General features: G+C 35.3%; 2 protein-coding genes across 3 annotated transcripts; both read right to left on the reverse strand.

Moving 5' to 3' along the window:
- Positions 1-466: 466 nt before the first annotated feature.
- LOC139515299 (putative leucine-rich repeat-containing protein DDB_G0290503) lies at positions 467-3825 on the reverse strand. The gene is made up of 4 exons (XM_071304867.1): positions 3705-3825; positions 3192-3479; positions 2386-2901; positions 467-1539 (listed from the first exon to the last, which is right to left on the reverse strand). The coding sequence occupies exons 1-4, from the start codon at positions 3823-3825 to the stop codon at positions 467-469; spliced, it is 1998 nt and encodes a 665-aa protein (XP_071160968.1).
- On the reverse strand, positions 958-12204 carry LOC139514340 (uncharacterized). Of its 2 annotated transcripts, XM_071303440.1 has the most exons (10): positions 11844-12202; positions 10070-10144; positions 8292-8383; positions 7636-7903; positions 7276-7346; positions 6343-6940; positions 3705-4758; positions 3192-3479; positions 2386-2901; positions 958-1539 (listed from the first exon to the last, which is right to left on the reverse strand). In XM_071303440.1, the coding sequence occupies exons 1-7, from the start codon at positions 11845-11847 to the stop codon at positions 4142-4144; spliced, it is 1725 nt and encodes a 574-aa protein (XP_071159541.1). In that variant the 5' UTR covers positions 11848-12202; the 3' UTR covers positions 958-1539; positions 2386-2901; positions 3192-3479; positions 3705-4141. The 2 variants fall into 2 exon arrangements, with proteins under 2 accessions (XP_071159541.1, XP_071159542.1); XM_071303441.1 differs by lacking the exons at positions 958-1539; positions 2386-2901; positions 3192-3479 and having other exon boundaries at positions 3822-4719; positions 11844-12204.
- Positions 12205-22354: the final 10150 nt, after the last annotated feature.

Below are 22354 nucleotides of genomic sequence, written 5' to 3' on the forward strand. Positions count from 1 at the left end.
CAAAACAAAAACCATTAAAAACAAATAATATATAAAATAAACAACATTAAAAACAAATAACATATACAGAAATCAACATTGAAAACAAATAGTATACACAAAAAAAAACAATATTGAAACAAATGATATATACATAAAACAACATTGAAAACAAATTATTTTTACAAAAACAACATTGAAAACAAATGATATATACAAAAAAAAACAACATTTAAAACAAATATTATATACAAAAACAAATATTATAGAAAACAAATAGCAATACAAAACAACATTGAAAACAAATGATATATACAAAAAACAACATTGAGAACAAAATTAATAATATGTAATTATACACAAAAAGAACAATATTGAAAACAAATAATATATTAAAAAAACAACATTGAAAACAAATAATATTAATAAAAAAACAACACAAAAAACAACATTATTGAAAACAAATAATATAATTATATACAAAAAGTTAACCTGAATCGGAGCTTTCGTATGAATCTATAATAAAATCGTCATTCATCTTTCTATCCATTTCATTGCGAAAGTTACTCCGAGCAAAAGAATCGCTTGACATATCACTGCAGTCATCATCATCGTTTCTTTTCCTCTTTTCGTCTGGAGATTGTAATGGCTGTTCTGAGATATGATCTTTATTGTTGACACGATTCTCGGCTGATTGGATATCGGAACTCTGGTATGGATCTATATAGAATACTTCAACATCTTCCTTGAATCGAACATGTTTAAGGGAAGTACTTGATAAGTGGTCGTTTGAATCCACGTTAAATTTCTTATCTGACCCGTTTAAATTCTCATTGCTTGATAATTGTATATCCTCTGCCAATTCAAATGATGGCATTGAGAACGAACCGGTACTGGAATCACAGTGCGTTTCGGTTTCGGCTGGTTTTGGTTCTGGCCATTGCATTGATTCTTTTTTTATGACATTTGCTTTAATCCTTTTCTTCTTTTTTGATTTCTTCTTGCCCGATTTAGTGTTGCTATCTTTTTTATCAATCGTTTCCTGAATAGGGAAGAGTGGATCCAGCATCCCTCGACGAGGAAGAGAAAAAAGAGGGGCTAATAAAGGTTGTGACGGAGTTTTTAAATGATCGTACGCTTGGTTAAATGGTTCACATGGATATATTCCAATTTCAGTTTTCTCTAGTCCTATGGCCTTTTTCTCAGCGTATGGTGTACTAGTAATTATATCACCAAGATGTTTGTTACTTTCTATTTGACTAACTTTATTGTTGATTTTGTTCTTAGATGTTTTCCATTTTGTCAGTTCTTCTTCTGGCATATCTATAACTGACCCATCATCAGATATTGCGTCGCCGCCTCCATCCGAAATAACCAATGCCCCATTAAATAACACTCTACTACCTGGTGTTTTGCTTGTAAAATATGGATCTGCCTTTTTGTTAAACAGTGCATTATCATGAAATAAACCAATTGCTTCATTGTGAAAACATTTCTTCGAAATGTCATTTCTTTCTGACAGGCTATTTTCTAAATTGCTCTCAACTTGCATCTCTGTTCCTACAATGATACTAGAGATTTAAGCATGCTCTAAGTTGTTTGATAACAAAGAAAAGAAAAACGAAGAACAGAATGAACAGAATGAATTAATTCAACTGAAGGATTATAACAGGAATATTCAATGTATCATAAGCCATACAAGCATTTGATACATCATTTTCTACATTTGAAAATGCCTGTACCAAGCCAGGAATATGACAGTTGTCGCCTATTCGTTTGATGTCATTTGGTTTTATCATTTGATTTTGGACTTTCCGTTTTGAATTTTCATCAGAGTTAGTGTTTAAGTGATTTTCATTTTACTTTTTTTTACAAATAAAATATTGTGATGCATAATCGAGAAATAAAGACAAGGCTGTGTTTAATATCAACAGGAATATATCTATAGTTATTAGTGACACATATATTTTATGACAGAGCGCCCGTAGACTTCCACTTTACCACTATAGTTATTAGTGACACATATATTTTATGACAGATAGCGCCCGTAGACTTCCATTTTACCACTAGAATCTCTTGGTTCAATAGCTTCAATGGAAACGTTAACAATATAAGAGCTCAACTTTACCTAACGAATCAACTTAACAAATAAAGGTTTTGCAATGATTAGGAAACAAAATTAAAGAGTTATTGAAGTGAGAAAATATGTAATATATCCAGAGACGTAATCGCAAAAATAATATTGACCCATATGCTCTTTGAAATTTCATAATATCTAGTTTTGAGAATCGATTACAATATTTACGATTCTTAATGTGTGTGCATGAGATGCAATTTTGAAAATAGTCCACAATGTTAGTAGAATACATATACTAATAGTTCCTTTAAATGAAATTGTTACCATACCTTCTTTTTCTTTCATCAGGTTTTCACTTTCAAATTGTCTTTCTCTTAAAGCGCTGCTTACAGTTGTAACATCATCACTATTAGTTACTATAGATTTCTCAACATTCTGTTTGCTTGATTGTAGTTGATCCTCACTTTCAGTATTGCTGTGCTGTTTCATTAATCTGGATATCTTACTTACATTGGAAACCAACTCATTCAAATTGTTTATATCCTGTTCAGAAAAGCATGTATCATGATGGCGTTCGTTGTCGTTCTGACTCCTACTTCTTTTGGGCATTATTATTTTTCTGCTATTCAATCCTGTAAGTTCACTGTTATCAATGGTGCTATACAATTCCGTTTCTTCAGAAACCAAAGGAATTTGTAAGATTGATCCTTTAATATGACGATTTATTGTATTGTCTTTACTGTTGGTTTCCATTGACATTATTGAAGTAGAATCTTTAGATACATTCTGTCTCAATGATCCGCCTTCATCAGCAACACTTTCTGTATCAATTTTGCACTTAGTTTCTGAAAAAATAAATAAATAACCAGCTAGAGTATGATTTCGCAAGAGACAGCTATCACCCAGAGTCTAAATAAAGATTGCTCTCTTTATTACTCTTTTTTAAAAATTATATATACAATTAAAAAAGCCTGCTTATTCTGAATAAATGTATAAACTACTTGATTGTACTGAACACAGAAAGTCTTCTAGACAAGCTCCGTTAGTATAGATAGACCATGTTCTGGATCAACACAACAATAAAAGAAATCACCACATGCTAGAAATCATTATATTTTGTGAAATGTTAACCCACCTGTGATGACTTCCACTGATTTTTCATTCATTTTGAAACTTTGCGGTCTGTTTTCCATTAGGTTTTCATCATTTTCGTTTGACAAATGATCTTCTTCACTATCTGGATTATCATAACCAAAGAAACTGTCAAATGATGCACTGCTAACAGTAAACGATTCGTCTTCATTTGCATTTTGATCTTTTTTCAAATACACACCATCAGAGGGCAGATCATCGTCGTCAAAGCATTGGTTCTCAGCTTTCGAATTATCAATAGAATCTATTTGTTGTAAGTTTTGTCCTTTTCCTGGAAAATCAAAAAAACAATATGCAAAATTGTGTCAATTAAGTATGCTGGTCTACTGAGGTGTTGTTTTTTTGTTGTTGCGTGAACTGTTACAATGGGATTATTGCTTTTAATGAAGCAGTCTTTGCCATTTCTAAGGAAGCAAAGTTTTCAAAGACTAAATTAAATGTAAAGTTCAAATGACTAGGGCTAAAAAATATAAATTTATTAAAAAATGTCTCATACCTAATATACTATTTCTTGTTTTAGCCTCTCTATCATCAATTAAATCAACTCTGGTATAGGCATTGTCTGTTGCTCCACCATCGTCTTTTTTAAGGCTTTCAACCACAACATCTTTCATCATTTTGGTTCCATTTGATTTGCTTTCTGTTTCTTGATTATAAATCGGTTCTTGCTTCTGGTCACAAACATCTTTCTGTTCAACAGCTAGTTGACATCTAGTTACTATGTGTATTTCGGAATCCCCTCCATATAGTTCTTCGCTGAAATCTGATTCATACGAAGGGTATTCCGAATCAACTGTTTCTGCAACAGAACTTTCTGAATTGTCGTCATTATATTTCTCCTCATAAGTTTCGTTTCGTTTAGAGTCAACATCATTGATATGTTCATTTGTTGTCGTTTCTTTGTTTTTAGTATCCTGGTTATCCTTTGATATATCATTTTTCTCTAAGAATATCACATATAGGTCCAATCTGAAATAAGCCCTCGCTATCCTTCAGTGCTTTCTTCCGTTTTAAGTATACATCAACGGCTAGGACCCAATAAGCGGATTTGAGTGTGCGCCTCTTTTTATCTGCCTCTTCTCTTGCAGTCATTTCATCTGTGTCAGAAGAAGATACTTCGTTTGCAATTGCCAAAAATGTTTGATTCCTAAGTTCACCATTTACTGCTTTCTGACAGTTAGCAATTTCAAGTTCCATGTTGTCTTTATCGCATGCGTCACTATTGTTTAGTTCATCCTGCTTATAACTTTCTTCGGTATTAAGCCAATATTCAAAGTCATCATAGATTTGGCATGAACTTAATTCTGATACTGACCTGTCAGTATCAAGTACATCAGACTTGTCAGAAAATATTTCCATGCTCCTTTCGTTAAATATGTTTCCGGGAGTCTTAGCCAATTGTAAGTCTTGTTTCCATTTCTCATTCAGTCTTCCTAAAATGGTACGTTTATAAGCCTGTTCTTTTTCATCTATTTCATTCGTTATATAAACTTTCTCTTGAGCTGTACGTTCTGAACCAGGATTAGAAATATCACATTTCTTATTATGTTCTATAAAATAATATTAAACGACCGCTATATTTATGAATAAATATTTGAATGTCAAAACAGTTACTGAAGGACGCCTCCGGGTGCGGGAATTTCTCGCTACATTGAAGACCTGTTGGTGACCCTCTGCTGTTGTTTTTTATTTGGTCGAGTTGTTGTCTCTTTGACACATTCCCCATTTCCATTCTCAATTTTACTTGCTGTAGAAAAAGAGACGGAAAACTGATTGAAAAATATAAGTAGATGTAATTTTTTATCTTTTAAATTTTTATATCAAGTAAAAGATAAGAAAGAATAGAAATAACATAATAGACTAGTATCTAAGAACTAAGATAAAATCAGTATCAATAAAGCGCTTAAATCTGTGTCGGTACAACAGTGTTGGATTTCAGCAACAGAGAGTTATACAATTATAGTGCCTAACAAGATTTTGTGAGGTAGACGAAATTGACTTTAAAACGATCGTATTGACTTTTGATGTCCAAAAATAGGCAGATCGGACATATTTTCACTTCATATACCTACTACTTAAGTTTGGGAGTTATTGTAATTAACATATTCCAATGAGACTGAATAATGCTTTTTTTTGTTATGATAACTAATAACTTTACCTGCCGTAGCTGTGCGTAAAATGTATTTCGGCATTTCTCTTAAGAAAATGACTTGTTTAATGGAACAAAACGTCTTATTTGTAAACTTTCTCTTTTATCTCCACAATAGGCTTTTAAAAAATAATCTATCAACTGTGTAGTCGGAAAATTTTGTGAAAATAGAAGAAGTGGCAATTCTTACCTTTCATACCTTAACTTTCATTGATAAAACATAATATTGACTCGTCCAGTGTCCAGTTTGAAGGTCATTTTAGTTACCGTACACATACATGCACGTTCTTATTATCAATAGTCATGTATGAAAAGCATAAACAAGTTTGAAGGTAAACTAATTACAAGTTAATCCAATCAAATTGCGTACGAATTAATAACAATGACCAGTCCACATCATAAAAAATATTAGGGGTAAACTGGGTAGGGAGAAAATGTCAGATATTTTAAGTTCATTATTTTGCAATAACGAATAAAAATTTGTAAACCAAAAGATTTGCTATAATTCCATAAACATGTCGTTCTGTATTGGTATAGTTTTTGGATCTTTTATTTGCGTATTTAAGGCTGTAGAAAGTTTGGGCTTCAAAAGTCAACATAATTATTGACTTTATACAGAAAATTCGCCTTTTTAAAACATTGAATGTTTCAAAAATAATACGCGACAACAAAGTAAAATCATTTTTTAAAACACTGCAAAAATAATCATACAGATTGATGCAGTGGTATTGTCATAAATTGCGTTGGAGTGAACAGTGGTACAGCAAACGTCGAATTCCCTCACACAATGTTATCACACACTATAAATTCAATTATGTTTTTTTCTTATTTAAAGAAACAGCCCGGTTTTTGCTAAGTATGTTCGAATGTATCAAATAATTAACTGTTAATAACATAACCAGGCTTTTGAAGCAATTGGTAGATAAAACCTGTGATTGTTTTAAATAACGCACAAACTAGTTAATATAATACTGATGTAAATTACCTTTAGAGTAAGCGTCATCAAATGACATTTTATAATCCTCTTTGTCAGTTTTATTTTCCCCTACTGGAGCTCTTAGAATGGCCGAGGGAACACTGTCTGAATCTGTTGAATTGTACATGTCATGCTTCTTCAGCCAATTCTTGAAAGCTCTCTCTGACCCACAAGAGCTGATGGACCACATAGAGCTGTCGGTATCAAGATCGGATATCACTGGAGGATTTTCGTTTATATAGCGAAGATCTAACTTAGGCACAACCAGATTTGTTTGAAGATACTCATCATCTGCTAAATCATCATAAGAGTCTGTCGCATGGGCTGCCCAGTTGTATGGAATAGCACTAATGGTCGTATAGTAAGACAAGGTGGAAGGATGAGACATGCAGGATCCGGTAGGTGTGAAGTCGCCTCTCTGTATCTCAGACCTATACATTTGGCTTCCTGATGAGGCATATTTGGTTTGATGTGTGTCTGTATCCCGAAGATCTTCCTCAGAAGAAAAATATTCAAAAGTGGTGGGTGGTGATATGCTCTGTATATTGTCATCCGAGCTATCAATTCCTGGATCTCCGTGATTTTCTTGCTGATCAATCAGATTTGTCTATAATACAACCAACATATTTGTACGAATTAATGGTGGTTTTGGGGTAGAAGAAAAAAATCTATGCCAACATTTTGAAAAGTAAAAAAACGAATTGTTTTCATATTAAACAATTTTCCTGGCTATTATCGATGTCAAATAGACTGTTTAAACGACATTTCCATAAAACATGTTTACAAGACATAATTACGTATACCGTGATTTCACATAGATGTCAGATGTTTAAGCAGTATATCTTATCTAGTCATTATCATTTCTGTAATGATGTTGGTTCGTTTTAAATAGTTTAGTGTCCTAATCAGGTATTGTTTTTTTTATTACTATATTATTCTTACCATTGTGCTATTATTGACTATTCCATTCAGTGCTGACTGTAAGAAATTCTTGATATAAACAACTGCATGATCTGAAAACCAAAAAAAAAAAAGATTACACGGTAAAAAAAAAAACTCCACTCAAGTAACAATCTAAAACTTTTGATAGAATAAAATAAGCCACAAAAAAACTAACATATCCAAACCAAATGTTTATAGAAAATAAGCTTGTCTCGGTTGCTCTTGGAATAAGGAAATTATCACAGAAAATAAACGATAACAGCAAACAAAAATAAAAATCAACTGTTAAAAATACAAGAATGAAATTTTTCTTCACTAATAACAATAGAATGGAGGGTGTATTTATTGTATCAATAATACCTGGTACATTAACTAATGCATCTCCCATCAATGTTGTCAACTTGTTGGTACTGACTGTATTATCACTTTCTGTTTGTACAGAGGCATCCACAGTACACGTCTGATAGGTTTGGATTTCTTTGTTTTCTGATTGACTAACAAAGTATTTCGGAAGGATATCCTGCAAGATGGCTGTTGCTCTCAACAACTTGTCTCCATCTGACTCCTTGGTGGACTCGTACTTCCTACTGGACTTAAACTCAGCCTGTGAACGGTTGTCATTGAAATCCTGAAAAAAGGAATAAAAATATTGAAAACTAGGTTAAAGTACAATGAGCGCACTAAAGGATTAATATTATAGATATTTTTTTTTCATTTCTAATCAACCTTTGCGCCATATACTAGTAAAGTGTGACCGTTGGATTTGTGTTCATGAAACATAATTCCAAAATTTGAAAATGTTGCCTCAAATATAGTGTTATTTAACTTAAAACATTAAATGATACCACTGTCATGGTATAAATCATTTTATTATCCATGTACTGTTTAACTTAGTAACTAAACATTTCTTCATTATTTGAATTTTAAGAATAGAAAACATAAATAATGGACGTATTTCGTAGCATAACAGCCTTGGAGATGTACAGTATTATATCGTTCACCATACCAAAACTTACCAAACTTAAACATTCGTGTGCTATTCTTCTTGCATCTGCAATATTCTGTTTAAACTCCTGGTCCCTGATTAGAACTTGAAACATGTTCAGTTCTGTAAAAACGGAAAATAAATCATTCTGTCAACTCTTATTCTTTGGTGATTGTTGTCATAAATTAAAGATGCACAGTGAAAAGTTATGAAACAATGTTGCCTTTTTCAAAAAATAAAATGTAAGTATGCTATGAACATCAATATCATTTATTATGTAAAAATAATTCATTTCTCCATTTAAACTGTAGACTTAAAAACAAAATTATTTTCATTTATCTGTGTATATTTCTGTAAATTGCGGATTTTTGTACAAGGTTATAGATGTTTTTTTCTGAAATTGTTTTTAAAATATTTAACAGCAGTGAGTGTAATACTATTACTTTAAATATTCACCCCTTATTTGATTTTGTATTTACATTGTAACATAGATTAAATTTATTCGTTCAGTGTATATTCACTTGTGTTAATATGTCTTTAATAGTTATCCCACAAGGACGCAGTGTGTCAGTGTAACACTGACACACCAAGTCCGAATGGGATAACTATTTTACATCCCAGATGTTTTGGATTGGACGAAAAACCGTCTACAATTCATAAAATCGAATTTAGAACGCGCACACAACCATAATAATATACTTTATATATTACTATATGATGTATACCCTTTTTGACCCCCGAACACAATGAGTAGATATCAAACAATGTCAACTCTCCCCACTTGCCAATCGGCCCACACTATATCGCCACTTTATAAAAAATATCGCCCCACTCTTGTTTACCGACTCTTCCCACTTTTGAAAAAGTGTAAAATCAAATTGAACAATTAGTCTGACAACTCATTTATTAACGAAAAAGGTTTAAACCCCACTGAATAAAGGTCTACCCCACTTATAAAAAGATCTTGCTTCCTTTAAGTATGTTAAATTACTGTAAGTTCGTATGCAGTCGTCCTGGTGTAGTGGTATGTGTCGTGGCTTGATGTGCTAAAGGTCTTGAGTTCGAATCCCTGCATATACACTGGATTTTTTCTACGTGAATTTTGATTGATAGTCTTTTCCGTATACAATTATAAGTTTTATAGTGGATTTGACATTCCCGCCAAAATGTTACAGGACAAAGGAAAGCATGCATAACAAAGAAACTCAAACTGGGGTGATCTGGTTGGGGTGATCCGACTCAGATCACCCCTGTTAGAACAAAGGAGCTGGGATATAATTTGATTGATTTAAGCCATTTCAATACTTTATAGTGTGTCTTTCTATGTTGTGATTTTACACTATTGATTCAGTTAAAACGTTTAAATCCGCTTCAATATGTTTGCATCGGTCCTAAGTTAGGAATCTGATGTTCAGTGGTTGTTTCTCGTTTTTTATGTAAATTATACCGTTTGTTTTCCCGTTTGAATGGTTTTACACTAGCCATTGTTTGGGCCCTTTAATTGTAGATTGTTGTTTAACTTTGAGCTAAGGCTCCGTATTGAAGACCATACTTTGACCTATTATAGTTTACTTTTATAAATTGTGATTTGGATGGAGAGTTGTCTCATTAGCACTCATACCACATATTTTATCTAGATACACTTACTAGAAATGTGCATTCGGGCACAGGTTAGTGTAAAAGTTCGCAATGTGAAGATATGACTGAAGGTTTGAATTTTCATATATCAACATATGAAGCAAGATCTAACTCAAACTTGTCATTTCTATCCGCTTGGTAAAGCTATACGTGTTTTTACTAAATACTTACGTTTTGGTGTCATAGGACCAGTGATTTTCATGATATCTATTAGATATCCAGATAGTTTACAATGCTCATGAATATCTGAAAGATATAATGATACTTGGAAATCGGAGACACCCTTGTGTGTGGTCGGTGAAAGAGTAGAGGGATGCAACACAATTTTTTTTCAAATCCTTCAAAAATTGAAACAAAATTATGGAATGATAATAAAAAAAAGGTTACACGGTGTGTAGCGTTGTTATGCAATGTATCCAACAATTCTGTTAACAGCATAATATAGTTACAAAATTCATTATCCCAACATAGAATTAGTGCTTTTGTAGTAAAAGAAGTTATTTCAACAATTTGACTAAGAAGGGACTATATATAAATATCACTATTGAAAAAAAGGATTAATACTATATATTTTTGTATTATTACATTTTGTTCAAAGTCGGAAAATACATGGGTATGCATTATGGAATTTAAAATATATCAAACTATATCGAACTGTCGCAAAAATTAATAATGAAAAATAAATGTCTGTGCTATGAATCTGACTGTTGATCGCTCTGTTCATCAAGCTGTATAACTTAGTCATGATAACTACAAAACTATAGTAGAAAAAGCAGCTCCGAAAATCCGAATATCACACCACTTGTATTTTTTGCGTCTGTATCAAGTCTTGTTGATGCTGTTCTAATTTGGTGATTTCAAATAATAGAATTTGCTGACAATAGCATTTCCTATACAACTATTCTATACAGAATAAAAATATATTGATACCTTCATAACAAAATCATAAAGAGAAAGCTCAAGTTTCTTATAGATAGATCTCTATTCTCATTAACTAAATAACAAAGTTACAGAGATGATAATATATACAATACAACATATTTTGCATGTGTGAAATATACATAAATAAATGTAGTTTAACCAGGAGGACAGACTTTCACTGATATATAGTTTACAAATCTACCCATTTTTTCTAGTAATACAATATTGACTGTAGTGAATTCATTTTTAAATTTAAGAATATTAACAATAGTCTGGTCGTTCTTTTTGAAAAAAAGGACAAGACATTAAATAATGGAGTTCGTCGCCGATATTAGCAGATTCACAAAGGTGACATAGCCTCTCTGGTCTTTGAACATTTTGCCACCTCCCTGTCTCCACTGCATGGCAAACGGTGATTGCCACATCTAAATTTACATAGTTTCAGTGTTTTTTAACGATAAAACTGAAATATAATTTTCAAATTTAAGTTCTGTTTTAATAATTTATAACTTATCGTACCCAGGCATTAAATAAAAGGAGTACTGAAAAAAAGACCGCCTTTATAGGTAAAGCATTTTAAATATCGAGAAAATATTAAAAACAGTTTTGTTTTTTTCTAACCTTGTTTGTTCATATTGGCACATGAACTGATTAATGGTATGCAGGCATTAACCAGAGGCGGATTGAGGGGGCAGGCCCCCCCCTTTTTGAGAAAATAATTTGGTTGATTATATAGGGGAATCACTGGAGACTGTAGGGAGCGGGCCCCCTCTTAGGCAGCCAGTGGGTCCCCAATTATGAAAATTTCTAGAGCCGCCACTGTTAACAAGAAGTTTAAAAAAAGCTCATTGCGTTATTTTTTGTGGATTTGTTTTTGTAACATATAGATTTTTCTTTTAAAGAATTAAAAACCAATTTCGGTATTCAACAATATACAAGCATTGGATTATTGTATAACTATAAAATAAAGAAGATACGGATAAGATATTGCATGTAAATGAATAATGTATATATAGCAACTCACCCATTGTTGATTTTCATCCACAATCGGACAGTCTGTCATACGATAATTAACGATAAACGGTAAAAGATCGCAGAACGGGTTGCTAGAAATCTGTACGCAATGACGAATTTTTCGCAACTGACTTGGGCGGAAGTCGATGTTAACTCGGAAACGTTCTATGACGTTGCTTCATTGTTTGCAAAAACACCTAAGCCGCGTCAAAATTCCTTGAACTTATAGATGTCTCTCTGTCCCTAAACCTCGGTAGATACCGCATCCTTTAACGTTGCGGAATGGTTCTAGAAACGGATTGACATTCATAAATGTTTCGAAATACGTTTAACAATTTCAAAGAATTCTTTATATATATTATTTTTATTTGTTTTTACTTTTAGCTCATGAACAGTCGAAGATTCAATTCAGGAGTAGGTAAATATGTTTTGTTTTTTTTTTGAAAAGGGGGGGGGGGGATAAAATACATACAGTATATATGTGACAGTGAATGAATTAAAATCAGGAATAGGTATTTTTTTTAATAATGCCTGAATTAATAAGTGATAAGGAAGTATAAGGAATTTTATACAATCGCTAAGAATTTTGTAAAATCCCTTATTACAAGTTCAAACTTGATATCAGAAATGTACATTTTTTTTAAAATATTTATAAACCATTAGTTAATAGAATATAGGATGGACATGGGGAATGCTCAAAGAGACAACAACCCGATTATAGAGTAAAAGTACATCCGAAGTCCATCAATGGGTCTTCAACACAGCGAGAAATCCCACATCAGGAGGCGGATCTCTAAATAAAAATGTGTACTAGTTCAGTGAATATGAACGTCATACTAAACTCCTAAACATATAAATAATCTAAAATAAAAAAAAAAAAAAATAGGCAGAGTTGGATTTTGAAGTTAGAATTTTCAAAATGGCCGCCGTAACCATGGAAACAGCAAAAATATCAAAAATTCAAAATGTTCAAACTTAATTAATCTTTGCAAAAATGTTACTAGACATCTGTAGATGCTCTCTTTGACTTTGGAATTGTCAAAATGGCTGTCGCTCACCTGGTAATAGGGGGAAGGGGTGCCTTCCGTTATTGCTAGCAATTACAAATCTAGTTGTTAATAGTCTTACATATGGTAATAGTTCTGAATTGGTTGAGGTAAAATGATCTTTTTATGACCTATTTATATGTGTTTGTGCTCAACCGATCCTTTTACTTCATGTTCGATACGCATTTGTTCCTTACTTGTTTTTTATACGTTCTACCTTTTAACTGCTTTATGTCCGTATGTTTGAAGATGGATCTTGGTTCGACGGGATGAAATCACCGTGTTAGCGCTTGCGTAAAAACGAAGATGTGGTATGATTACCAATGAGACAACACTCCACATTAGACCAAAATGACACAGAAATTATCAACTATAGTTCACTGTACGGCCTTCAACAATGAGCATAGCCCAAACCGTGTAGTCACCTATAAAAGGCCCAGACATGACAACCTCATACAATTCAAACAACAAAACTGACGGCCGTATTTCATATACAAAAAAATAAACGGAAATATGTAACACAAAAACAAACGATAACTACTTAATTTCAGGCTCTTGTCTAGGGACAGGCACATACTTACATAATGTGGTAGAGTTAAACATGTAAGCAGGGTGTACATCGTTTCGGAGCATGCTATTACCTTGTTTAATTCGTTCCATCACTCGCTTATAATTCGCTTATAATACGTGTATCTTATGTTGCACCTTTTAAAACATGATTTTCAATTGTTTTGTTGTCTCTGGTGGAAGATTTTTGGGCTCTTAGAGGTGATATAACTCTATAAGTGCATTTGTATCCGTTCCAGCGATCGGATAATACCCTGTTAAATATTCGTTACTAATTCGCTTTTAAAAAGTTTGTTTTAGAAAAGGATTTCCAATTGTGTTCATATCTCTGGTGGTAATAATGTGTTCTTATAGATGAAATACCCCTATAAGCGCATATGTACTCGTTCCAACGATCGGTTAATACCCTGTTACCTATTCGTTACCTATTCGTTACCTATTCACTTATAGTACGTTTGTTGTACGTTGCACCTTTTAGAAAAGGTTTTTTAATTAAATTCATATCTCTGATGGTAACAATGTGTTCTTAGAGATGAAATGACCCCATTAGAGCGCATGTACCCGTTCCAGCGCTCGGTAAATAACCTGTTACCTATTCGTTACTTATTCGCTTTTAATGCGCGGGGTATACGGTGCACCTTGAAATAAATCGTTTTTTAATTGTGTTCAGGTCTCTGGTGGTAAGAATGTGTTCTTAGAGATGAAATTACCCTATTAGCGCGCATGTACCCGTTCCAGCGCTCGGTTAATACCCTGTTACCTATTCGTTACCTATTCGTTACCTATTCGCTTATAATACATTTTTTTATACGTTTCACCTGTTAGAAAAGGATTTTCAATTATGTCCAGGTCTCAGAAGGTAACAATGTGTTCTTAGAGATGAAATGACCCCATTAGAGCGCATGTACCCGTTCCAGCGCTCGGTAAATCGCCTGTTACCTATTCGTTACCTATTCGCTTTTAATGCGCGGGGTATACGGTGCACCTTGAAATAAATCGTTTTTTAATTGTGTTCAGGTCTCTGGTGGTAAGAATGTGTTCTTAGAGATGAAATGACCCTATTAGCGCGCATGTACCCGTTCCAGCGCTCGGTTAATACCCTGTTATCCATTCGTTACCTATTCGTTACCTATTCGCTTATAATACATTTTTTTATACGTTTCACCTGTTAGAAAAGGATTTTCAATTATGTCCATGTCTCAGGTGGTAACAATGTGTTCTTAGAGATGAAATTACCCTATTAGCGCTCATGTACCCGTTCCAGTGCTCGGTAAATAATCTTGTTACCTATTCGTTACCTATTCGCTTTTAATGCGCGGGGTATACGCTGCAACTTGAAATAAATCGTGTTTTAATTGTGTTCATGTCTCAGGTGGTAACAATGTGTTCTTAGAGATGAAATGACCCCATTAGAGCGCATGTACCAGTTCCAGCGCTCGGTAAATAACCTGTTACCTATTCGTTACCTATTCGCTTTTAATGCGCGGGGTATATGATGCACCTTGAAATAAATCGTTTTTTAATTGTGTTCAGGTCTCTGGTGGTAAGAATGTGTTCTTAGAGATGAAATGACCCTATTAGCGCGCATGTACCCGTTCCAGCGCTCGGTTAATACCCTGTTACCTATTCGTTACCTATTCGCTTAAAATACATTTTTTTTATACGTTTCACCTGTTAGAAAAGGATTTTCAATTATGTCCATGTCTCAGGTGGTAACAATGTGTTCTTAGAGATGAAATAACCCCATTAGAGCGCATGTACCCGTTCCAGCGCTCGGTAAATAACCTGTTACCTATTCGTTACCTATTCGCTTTTAATGCGCGGGGTATACGCTGCACCTTGAAATAAATCGTGTTTTAATTGTGTTCATGTCTGGTAGTAACAATGTGTTCTTAGAGATGAAATGACCCCATTAGAGCGCATGTACCCGTTCCAGCGCTCGGTAAATAACCTGTTACCTATTCGTTACTTATTCGCTTTTAATGCGCGGGGTATACGCTGCACCTTGAAATAAATCGTGTTTTAATTGTGTTCATGTCTGGTAGTAAAAATGTGTTCTTAGAGATGAAATGACCCCATTAGAGCGCAATTACCCGTTCCAGCGCTCGGTAAATAACCTGTTACCTATTCGTTACATATTCGCTTTTAATGCGCGGGGTATACGCTGCAACTTGAAATAAATCGTGTTTTAATTGTGTTCATGTCTGGTGGTAACAATGTGTTCTTAGAGATGAAATGACCCCATTAGAGCGCATGTACCCGTTCCAGCGCTCGGTAAATAACCTGTTACCTATTCGTTACTTATTCGCTTTTAATGCGCGGGGTATACGGTGCTCCTTGAAATAAATCGTTTTTTAATTGTGTTCAGGTCTCAGGTGGTAAGAATGTGTTCTTAGAGATGAAATGACCCCATTAGAGCGCATGTACCCGTTCCAGCGCTCGGTAAATAACCTGTTACCTATTCGTTACCTATTCGCTTTTAATGCGCGGGGTATACGGTGCACCTTGAAATAAATCGTTTTTTAATTGTGTTAAGGTCTCTGGTGGTAAGAATGTGTTCTTAGAGATGAAATGACCCTATTAGCGCGCATGTACCCGTTCCAGCGCTCGGTTAATACCCTGTTACCTATTCGTTACCTATTCGTTACCTATTCGCTTAAAATACATTTTTTTATACGTTTCACCTGTTAGAAAACGATTTTCAATTATGTCCATGTCTCAGGTGGTAACAATGTGTTCTTAGAGATGAAATGACCCCATTAGAGCGCATGTACCCGTTCCAGCGCTCGGTAAATAACCTGTTACCTATTCGTTACCTATTCGCTTTTAATGCGCGGGGTATACGGTGCACCTTGAAATAAATCGTTTTTTAATTGTGTTAAGGTCTCTGGTGGTAAGAATGTGTTCTTAGAGATGAAATGACCCTATTAGCGCGCATGTACCCGTTCCAGCGCTCGGTTAATACCCTGTTACCTATTCGTTACCTATTCGCTTAAAATACATTTTTTTTATACGTTTCACCTGTTAGAAAAGGATTTTCAATTATGTCCATGTCTCAGTTGGTAACAATGTGTTCTTAGAGATGAAATAACCCCATTAGAGCGCATGTACCCGTTCCAGCGCTCGGTAAATAACCTGTTACCTATTCGTTACCTATTCGCTTTTAATGCGCGGGGTATACGCTGCACCTTGAAATAAATCGTGTTTTAATTGTGTTCATGTCTGGTAGTAACAATGTGTTCTTAGAGATGAAATGACCCCATTAGAGCGCATGTACCCGTTCCAGCGCTCGGTAAATAACCTGTTACCTATTCGTTACTTATTCGCTTTTAATGCGCGGGGTATACGCTGCACCTTGAAATAAATCGTGTTTTAATTGTGTTCATGTCTGGTAGTAAAAATGTGTTCTTAGAGATGAAATGACCCCATTAGAGCGCATGTACCCGTTCCAGCGCTCGGTAAATAACCTGTTACCTATTCGTTACTTATTCGCTTTTAATGCGCGGGGTATACGGTGCACCTTGAAATAAATCGTTTTTTAATTGTGTTCAGGTCTCTGGTGGTAAGAATGTGTTCTTAGAGATGAAATTACCCTATTAGCGCGCATGTACCCGTTCCAGCGCTCGGTTAATACCCTGTTACCTTTTCGTTACCTATTCGTTACCTATTCGCTTATAATACATTTTTTTATACGTTTCACCTGTTAGAAAAGGATTTTCAATTATGTCCAGGTCTCAGACGGTAACAATGTGTTCTTAGAGATGAAATGACCCCATTAGAGCGCATGTACCCGTTCCAGCGCTCGGTAAATAACCTGTTACCTATTCGTTACCTATTCGCTTTTAATGCGCGGGGTATACGCTGCAACTTGAAATAAATCGTGTTTTAATTGTGTTCATGTCTGGTGGTAACAATGTGTTCTTAGAGATGAAATGACCCCATTAGAGCGCATGTACCCGTTCCAGCGCTCGGTAAATAACCTGTTACCTATTCGTTACTTATTCGCTTTTAATGCGCGGGGTATACGGTGCTCCTTGAAATAAATCGTTTTTTAATTGTGTTCAGGTCTCAGGTGGTAAGAATGTGTTCTTAGAGATGAAATGACCCCATTAGAGCGCATGTACCCGTTCCAGCGCTCGGTAAATAACCTGTTACCTATTCGTTACCTATTCGCTTTTAATGCGCGGGGTATACGGTGCACCTTGAAATAAATCGTTTTTTAATTGTGTTAAGGTCTCTGGTGGTAAGAATGTGTTCTTAGAGATGAAATGACCCTATTAGCGCGCATGTACCCGTTCCAGCGCTCGGTTAATACCCTGTTACCTATTCGTTACCTATTCGTTACCTATTCGCTTAAAATACATTTTTTTATACGTTTCACCTGTTAGAAAACGATTTTCAATTATGTCCATGTCTCAGGTGGTAACAATGTGTTCTTAGAGATGAAATGACCCTATTAGAGCGCATGTACCCGTTCCAGCGCTCGGTAAATAACCTGTTACCTATTCGTTACCTATTCGCTTTTAATGCGCGGGGTATACGCTGCACCTTGAAATAAATCGTGTTTTAATTGTGTTCATGTCTGGTAGTAACAATGTGTTTTTAGAGATGAAATGACCCCATTAGAGCGCATGTACCCGTTCCAGCGCTCGGTAAATAACCTGTTACCTATTCGTTTCTTATTCGCTTTTAATGCGCGGGGTATACAGCGCACCCTGAAATAAATCGTTTTTTAATTGTGTTCAGGTCTCTGGTGGTAAGAATGTGTTCTTAGAGATGAAATTACCCTATTAGCGTGCATGTACCCGTTCCAGCGCTCGGTTAATACCCTGTTACCTTTTCGTTACCTATTCGTTACCTATTCGCTTATAATACATTTTTTTATACGTTTCACCTGTTAGAAAAGGATTTTCAATTATGTCCAGGTCTCAGACGGTAACAATGTGTTCTTAGAGATGAAATGACCCCATTAGAGCGCATGTACCCGTTCCAGCGCTCGGTAAATAACCTGTTACCTATTCGTTACCTATTCGCTTTTAATGCGCGGGGTATACGCTGCAACTTGAAATAAATCGTGTTTTAATTGTGTTCATGTCTGGTGGTAACAATGTGTTCTTAGAGATGAAATGACCCCATTAGAGCGCATGTACCCGTTCCAGCGCTCGGTAAATAACCTGTTACCTATTCGTTACTTATTCGCTTTTAATGCGCGGGGTATACGGTGCTCCTTGAAATAAATCGTTTTTTAATTGTGTTCAGGTCTCAGGTGGTAAGAATGTGTTCTTAGAGATGAAATGACCCCATTAGAGCGCATGTACCCGTTCCAGCGCTCGGTAAATAACCTGTTACCTATTCGTTACTTATTCGCTTTTAATGCGCGGGGTATACGGTGCACCTTGAAATAAATCGTTTTTTAATTGTGTTCAGGTCTCTGGTGGTAAGAATGTGTTCTTAGAGATGAAATGACCCTATTAGCGGGCATGTGCCCGTTCCAACGCTCGGTTAATACCCTGTTACCTATTCGTTACCTATTCGTTACCTATTCGCTTATAATACATTTTTTTATACGTTTCACCTGTTAGAAAGGGATTTTCAATTATGTCCATGTCTCAGGTGGTAACAATGTGTTCTTAGAGATGAAATTACCCTATTAGCGCTCATGTACCTGTTCCAGCGCTCGGTTAATACCCTGTTACCTATTCGTTACCTATTCGCTTATAATACATTTTTTTATACGTTGCACCTGTTAGAAAAGGATTTTTAATTCAGTTCATATCTCTGGTGGTAATAATGTATTCTTTTACATGAAATACCCCTATTAGCGCGTATGCACTCGTTCCAGCGCTCGGATAATACCCTGTTACTGATTCGTTCCCTATTCGCTTTTAATGCGCGGGTTATACGCTGCACCTTGAAATAAATCGTTTTTCAATTGTACCCATGTCTCTGGTGGTAACAATGTGTTCTTAGAGATGAAATGACTCTATTAGCACGCATGTACCCGTTCCAGCGCTCGCTTTATACCCTGTTACCTATTCGTTACCTATTCACTTATAATACGTTTGTTGTACGTTGCACCTTTCAGAAAAAGGATTTTCAATGGTGTCCGTGTCTCTGGTGGTAACAATGTGTTCTTAGAGATGAAATGATCCTATTAGCGCGTATGTACCCGTTCCAGCGCTCGATAAATACCCTGTTACCTATTCGTTACCTATTCACTTATAATACGTTTGTTGTACGTTGCACCTTTTAGAATAGGATTTTTAATTCAGTTCATATCTCTGGTGGTAATAATATGTTCTTTTAGATGAAATACCACTATTAGCGCGTATGTACTCGTTCCAGCGCTCAGTTAATACCCTGCTACTTATTCGTTCCTTATTTGCTTTTAATGCACGAGGTATACGTTGCACCTTGAAATAAATCGTTTTTTTAATTGTGTTCATGTCTCTGGTGGTAACAATGTGTTCTTAGAGATGAAATGACCCTATTAGAGCGCATGAACCCGTTCCAGCGCTCGCTTAATACCCTGTTACCTATTCGTTACCTATTCACTTATAATACGTTTGTTGTATGTTGCACCTTTTAGAAAAGGATTTTTAATTGTCTCCATGTCTTTTGTGGTAACAATGTGTTCTTAGAGATGAAATTACCCTATTAGCGCGCATGTACCCGTTCCAGCGCTCGGTTAATACCCTGTTACCTATTCGTTACCTATTCGTTACCTATTCACTTATAATACGTTTGTTGTACGTTGCACCTTTCAAAAAAGGATTTTCAATGGTGTCCGTGTCTCTGGTGGTAACAATGTGTTCTTAGAGATGAAATGATCCTATTAGCGCGTATGTACCCGTTCCAGCGCTCGATAAATACCCTGTTACCTATTCGTTACCTATTCACTTATAATACGTTTGTTGTACGTTGCACCTTTTAGAAAAGGATTTTTAATTCAGTTCATATCTCTGGTGGTAATAATGTGTTCTTTTAGATGAAATACCACTATTAGCGCGTATGTACTCGTTCCAGCGCTCAGTTAATACCCTGCTACTTATTCGTTCCTTATTTGCTTTTAATGCACGAGGTATACGTTGCACCTTGAAATAAATAATTTTTTTAATTGTGTTCATGTCTCTGGTGGTAACAATGTGTTCTTAGAGATGAAATGACCCTATTAGAGCGCATGAACCCGTTCCAGCGCTCGCTTAATACCCTGTTACCTATTCGTTACCTATTCACTTATAATACGTTTGTTGTCTGTTGCACCTTTTAGAAAAGGATTTTTAATTGTCTCCATGTCTTTTGTGGTAACAATGTGTTCTTAGAGATGAAATTACCCTATTAGCGCGCATGTACCCGTTCCAGCGCTCGGTTAATACCCTGTTACCTATTCGTTACCTATTCGTTACCTATTCACTTATAATACGTTTGTTGTACGTTGCACCTTTCAAAAAAGGATTTTCAATGGTGTCCGTGTCTCTGGTGGTAACAATGTGTTCTTAGAGATGAAATGACCCTATAAGCGCATGTACCCGTTCCAGCGCTCGATAAATACCCTGTTACCTATTCGTTACCTATTCACTTATAATACGTTTGTTGTACGTTGCACCTTTTAGAAAAGGATTTTTAATTCAGTTCATATCTCTGGTGGTAATAATGTGTTCTTTTAGATGAAATACCCCTATTAGCGCATATGTACTCGTTCCAGCGCTCAGTTAATACCCTGCTACTTATTCGTTCCTTATTTGCTTTTAATGCACGAGGTATACGTTGCACCTTGAAATAAATCGTTTTTTTAATTGTGTTCAGGTCTCTGGTGGTAACAATGTGTTCTTACAGATGAAATGACCCTATTAGAGCGCATGAACCCGTTCCAGCTCTCGTTTAATACCCTGTTACTTTTTCGTTACCTATTCACTTATAATACGTTTGTTGTATGTTGCACCTTTTAGAAAAGGATTTTTAATTGTCTCCATGTCTTTTGTGGTAACAATGTGTTCTTAGAGATGAAATTACCCTATTAGCGCGCATGTACCCGTTCCAGCGCTCGGTTAATACCCTGTTACCTATTCGTTACCTATTCGTTACCTATTCACTTATAATACGTTTGTTGTACGTTGCACCTTTCAAAAAAGGATTTTCAATGGTGTCCGTGTCTCTGGTGGTAACAATGTGTTCTTAGAGATGAAATGACCCTATAAGCGCATGTACCCGTTCCAGCGCTCGATAAATACCCTGTTACCTATTCGTTACCTATTCACTTATAATACGTTTGTTGTACGTTGCACCTTTTAGAAAAGGATTTTTAATTCAGTTCATATCTCTGGTGGTAATAATGTGTTCTTTTAGATGAAATACCCCTATTAGCGCATATGTACTCGTTCCAGCGCTCAGTTAATACCCTGCTACTTATTCGTTCCTTATTTGCTTTTAATGCACGAGGTATACGTTGCACCTTGAAATAAATCGTTTTTTTAATTGTGTTCAGGTCTCTGGTGGTAACAATGTGTTCTTACAGATGAAATGACCCTATTAGAGCGCATGAACCCGTTCCAGCTCTCGTTTAATACCCTGTTACTTTTTCGTTACCTATTCACTTATAATACGTTTGTTGTATGTTGCACCTTTTAGAAAAGGATTTTTAATTGTCTCCATGTCTTTTGTGGTAACAATGTGTTCTTAGAGATGAAATTACCCTATTAGCGCGCATGTAACCGTTCCAGCGCTCGGTAAATACCCTGTTACCTTTTCGTTACCTATTCACTTGTAATACGTTTGTTGTACGTTGCACCTTTCAGAAAAGGATTTTCAATGGTGTCCGTGTCTCTGGTGGTAACAATGTGTTCTTAGAGATGAAATGACCCTATTAGCGCGCATGTACCCGTTCCAGTGCTCGATAAATACCATGTTA

This window comes from Mytilus edulis, chromosome 3 (genome assembly GCF_963676685.1).
Source record: "Mytilus edulis chromosome 3, xbMytEdul2.2, whole genome shotgun sequence".
NCBI lineage: Eukaryota > Metazoa > Mollusca > Bivalvia > Mytilida > Mytilidae > Mytilus > Mytilus edulis.

What these genes read in the sequence shown, in the direction of transcription:
- LOC139515299 (XM_071304867.1), bottom strand. Translation starts at nt 3,825, where the DNA reads ATGATGAAAGATGTTGTGGTTGAAAGCCTTAAAAAAGACGATGGTGGA. An exon ending in AACAAGAAATAGTATATTAG is followed by an intron (nt 3,480 to 3,704) that starts GTATGAGACATT and finishes TTGATTTTCCAG; the next exon opens with GAAAAGGACAAAACTTACAA. An exon ending in CCTGATGAAAGAAAAAGAAG is followed by an intron (nt 1,540 to 2,385) that starts GTATGGTAACAA and finishes GTATCATTGTAG; the next exon opens with GAACAGAGATGCAAGTTGAG.
- LOC139514340 (XM_071303440.1), bottom strand. An exon ending in TGGTCCTATGACACCAAAAC is followed by an intron (nt 8,384 to 10,069) that starts GTAAGTATTTAG and finishes CCGTTTTTACAG; the next exon opens with AACTGAACATGTTTCAAGTT. An exon ending in CACACGAATGTTTAAGTTTG is followed by an intron (nt 7,904 to 8,291) that starts GTAAGTTTTGGT and finishes TCCTTTTTTCAG; the next exon opens with GATTTCAATGACAACCGTTC.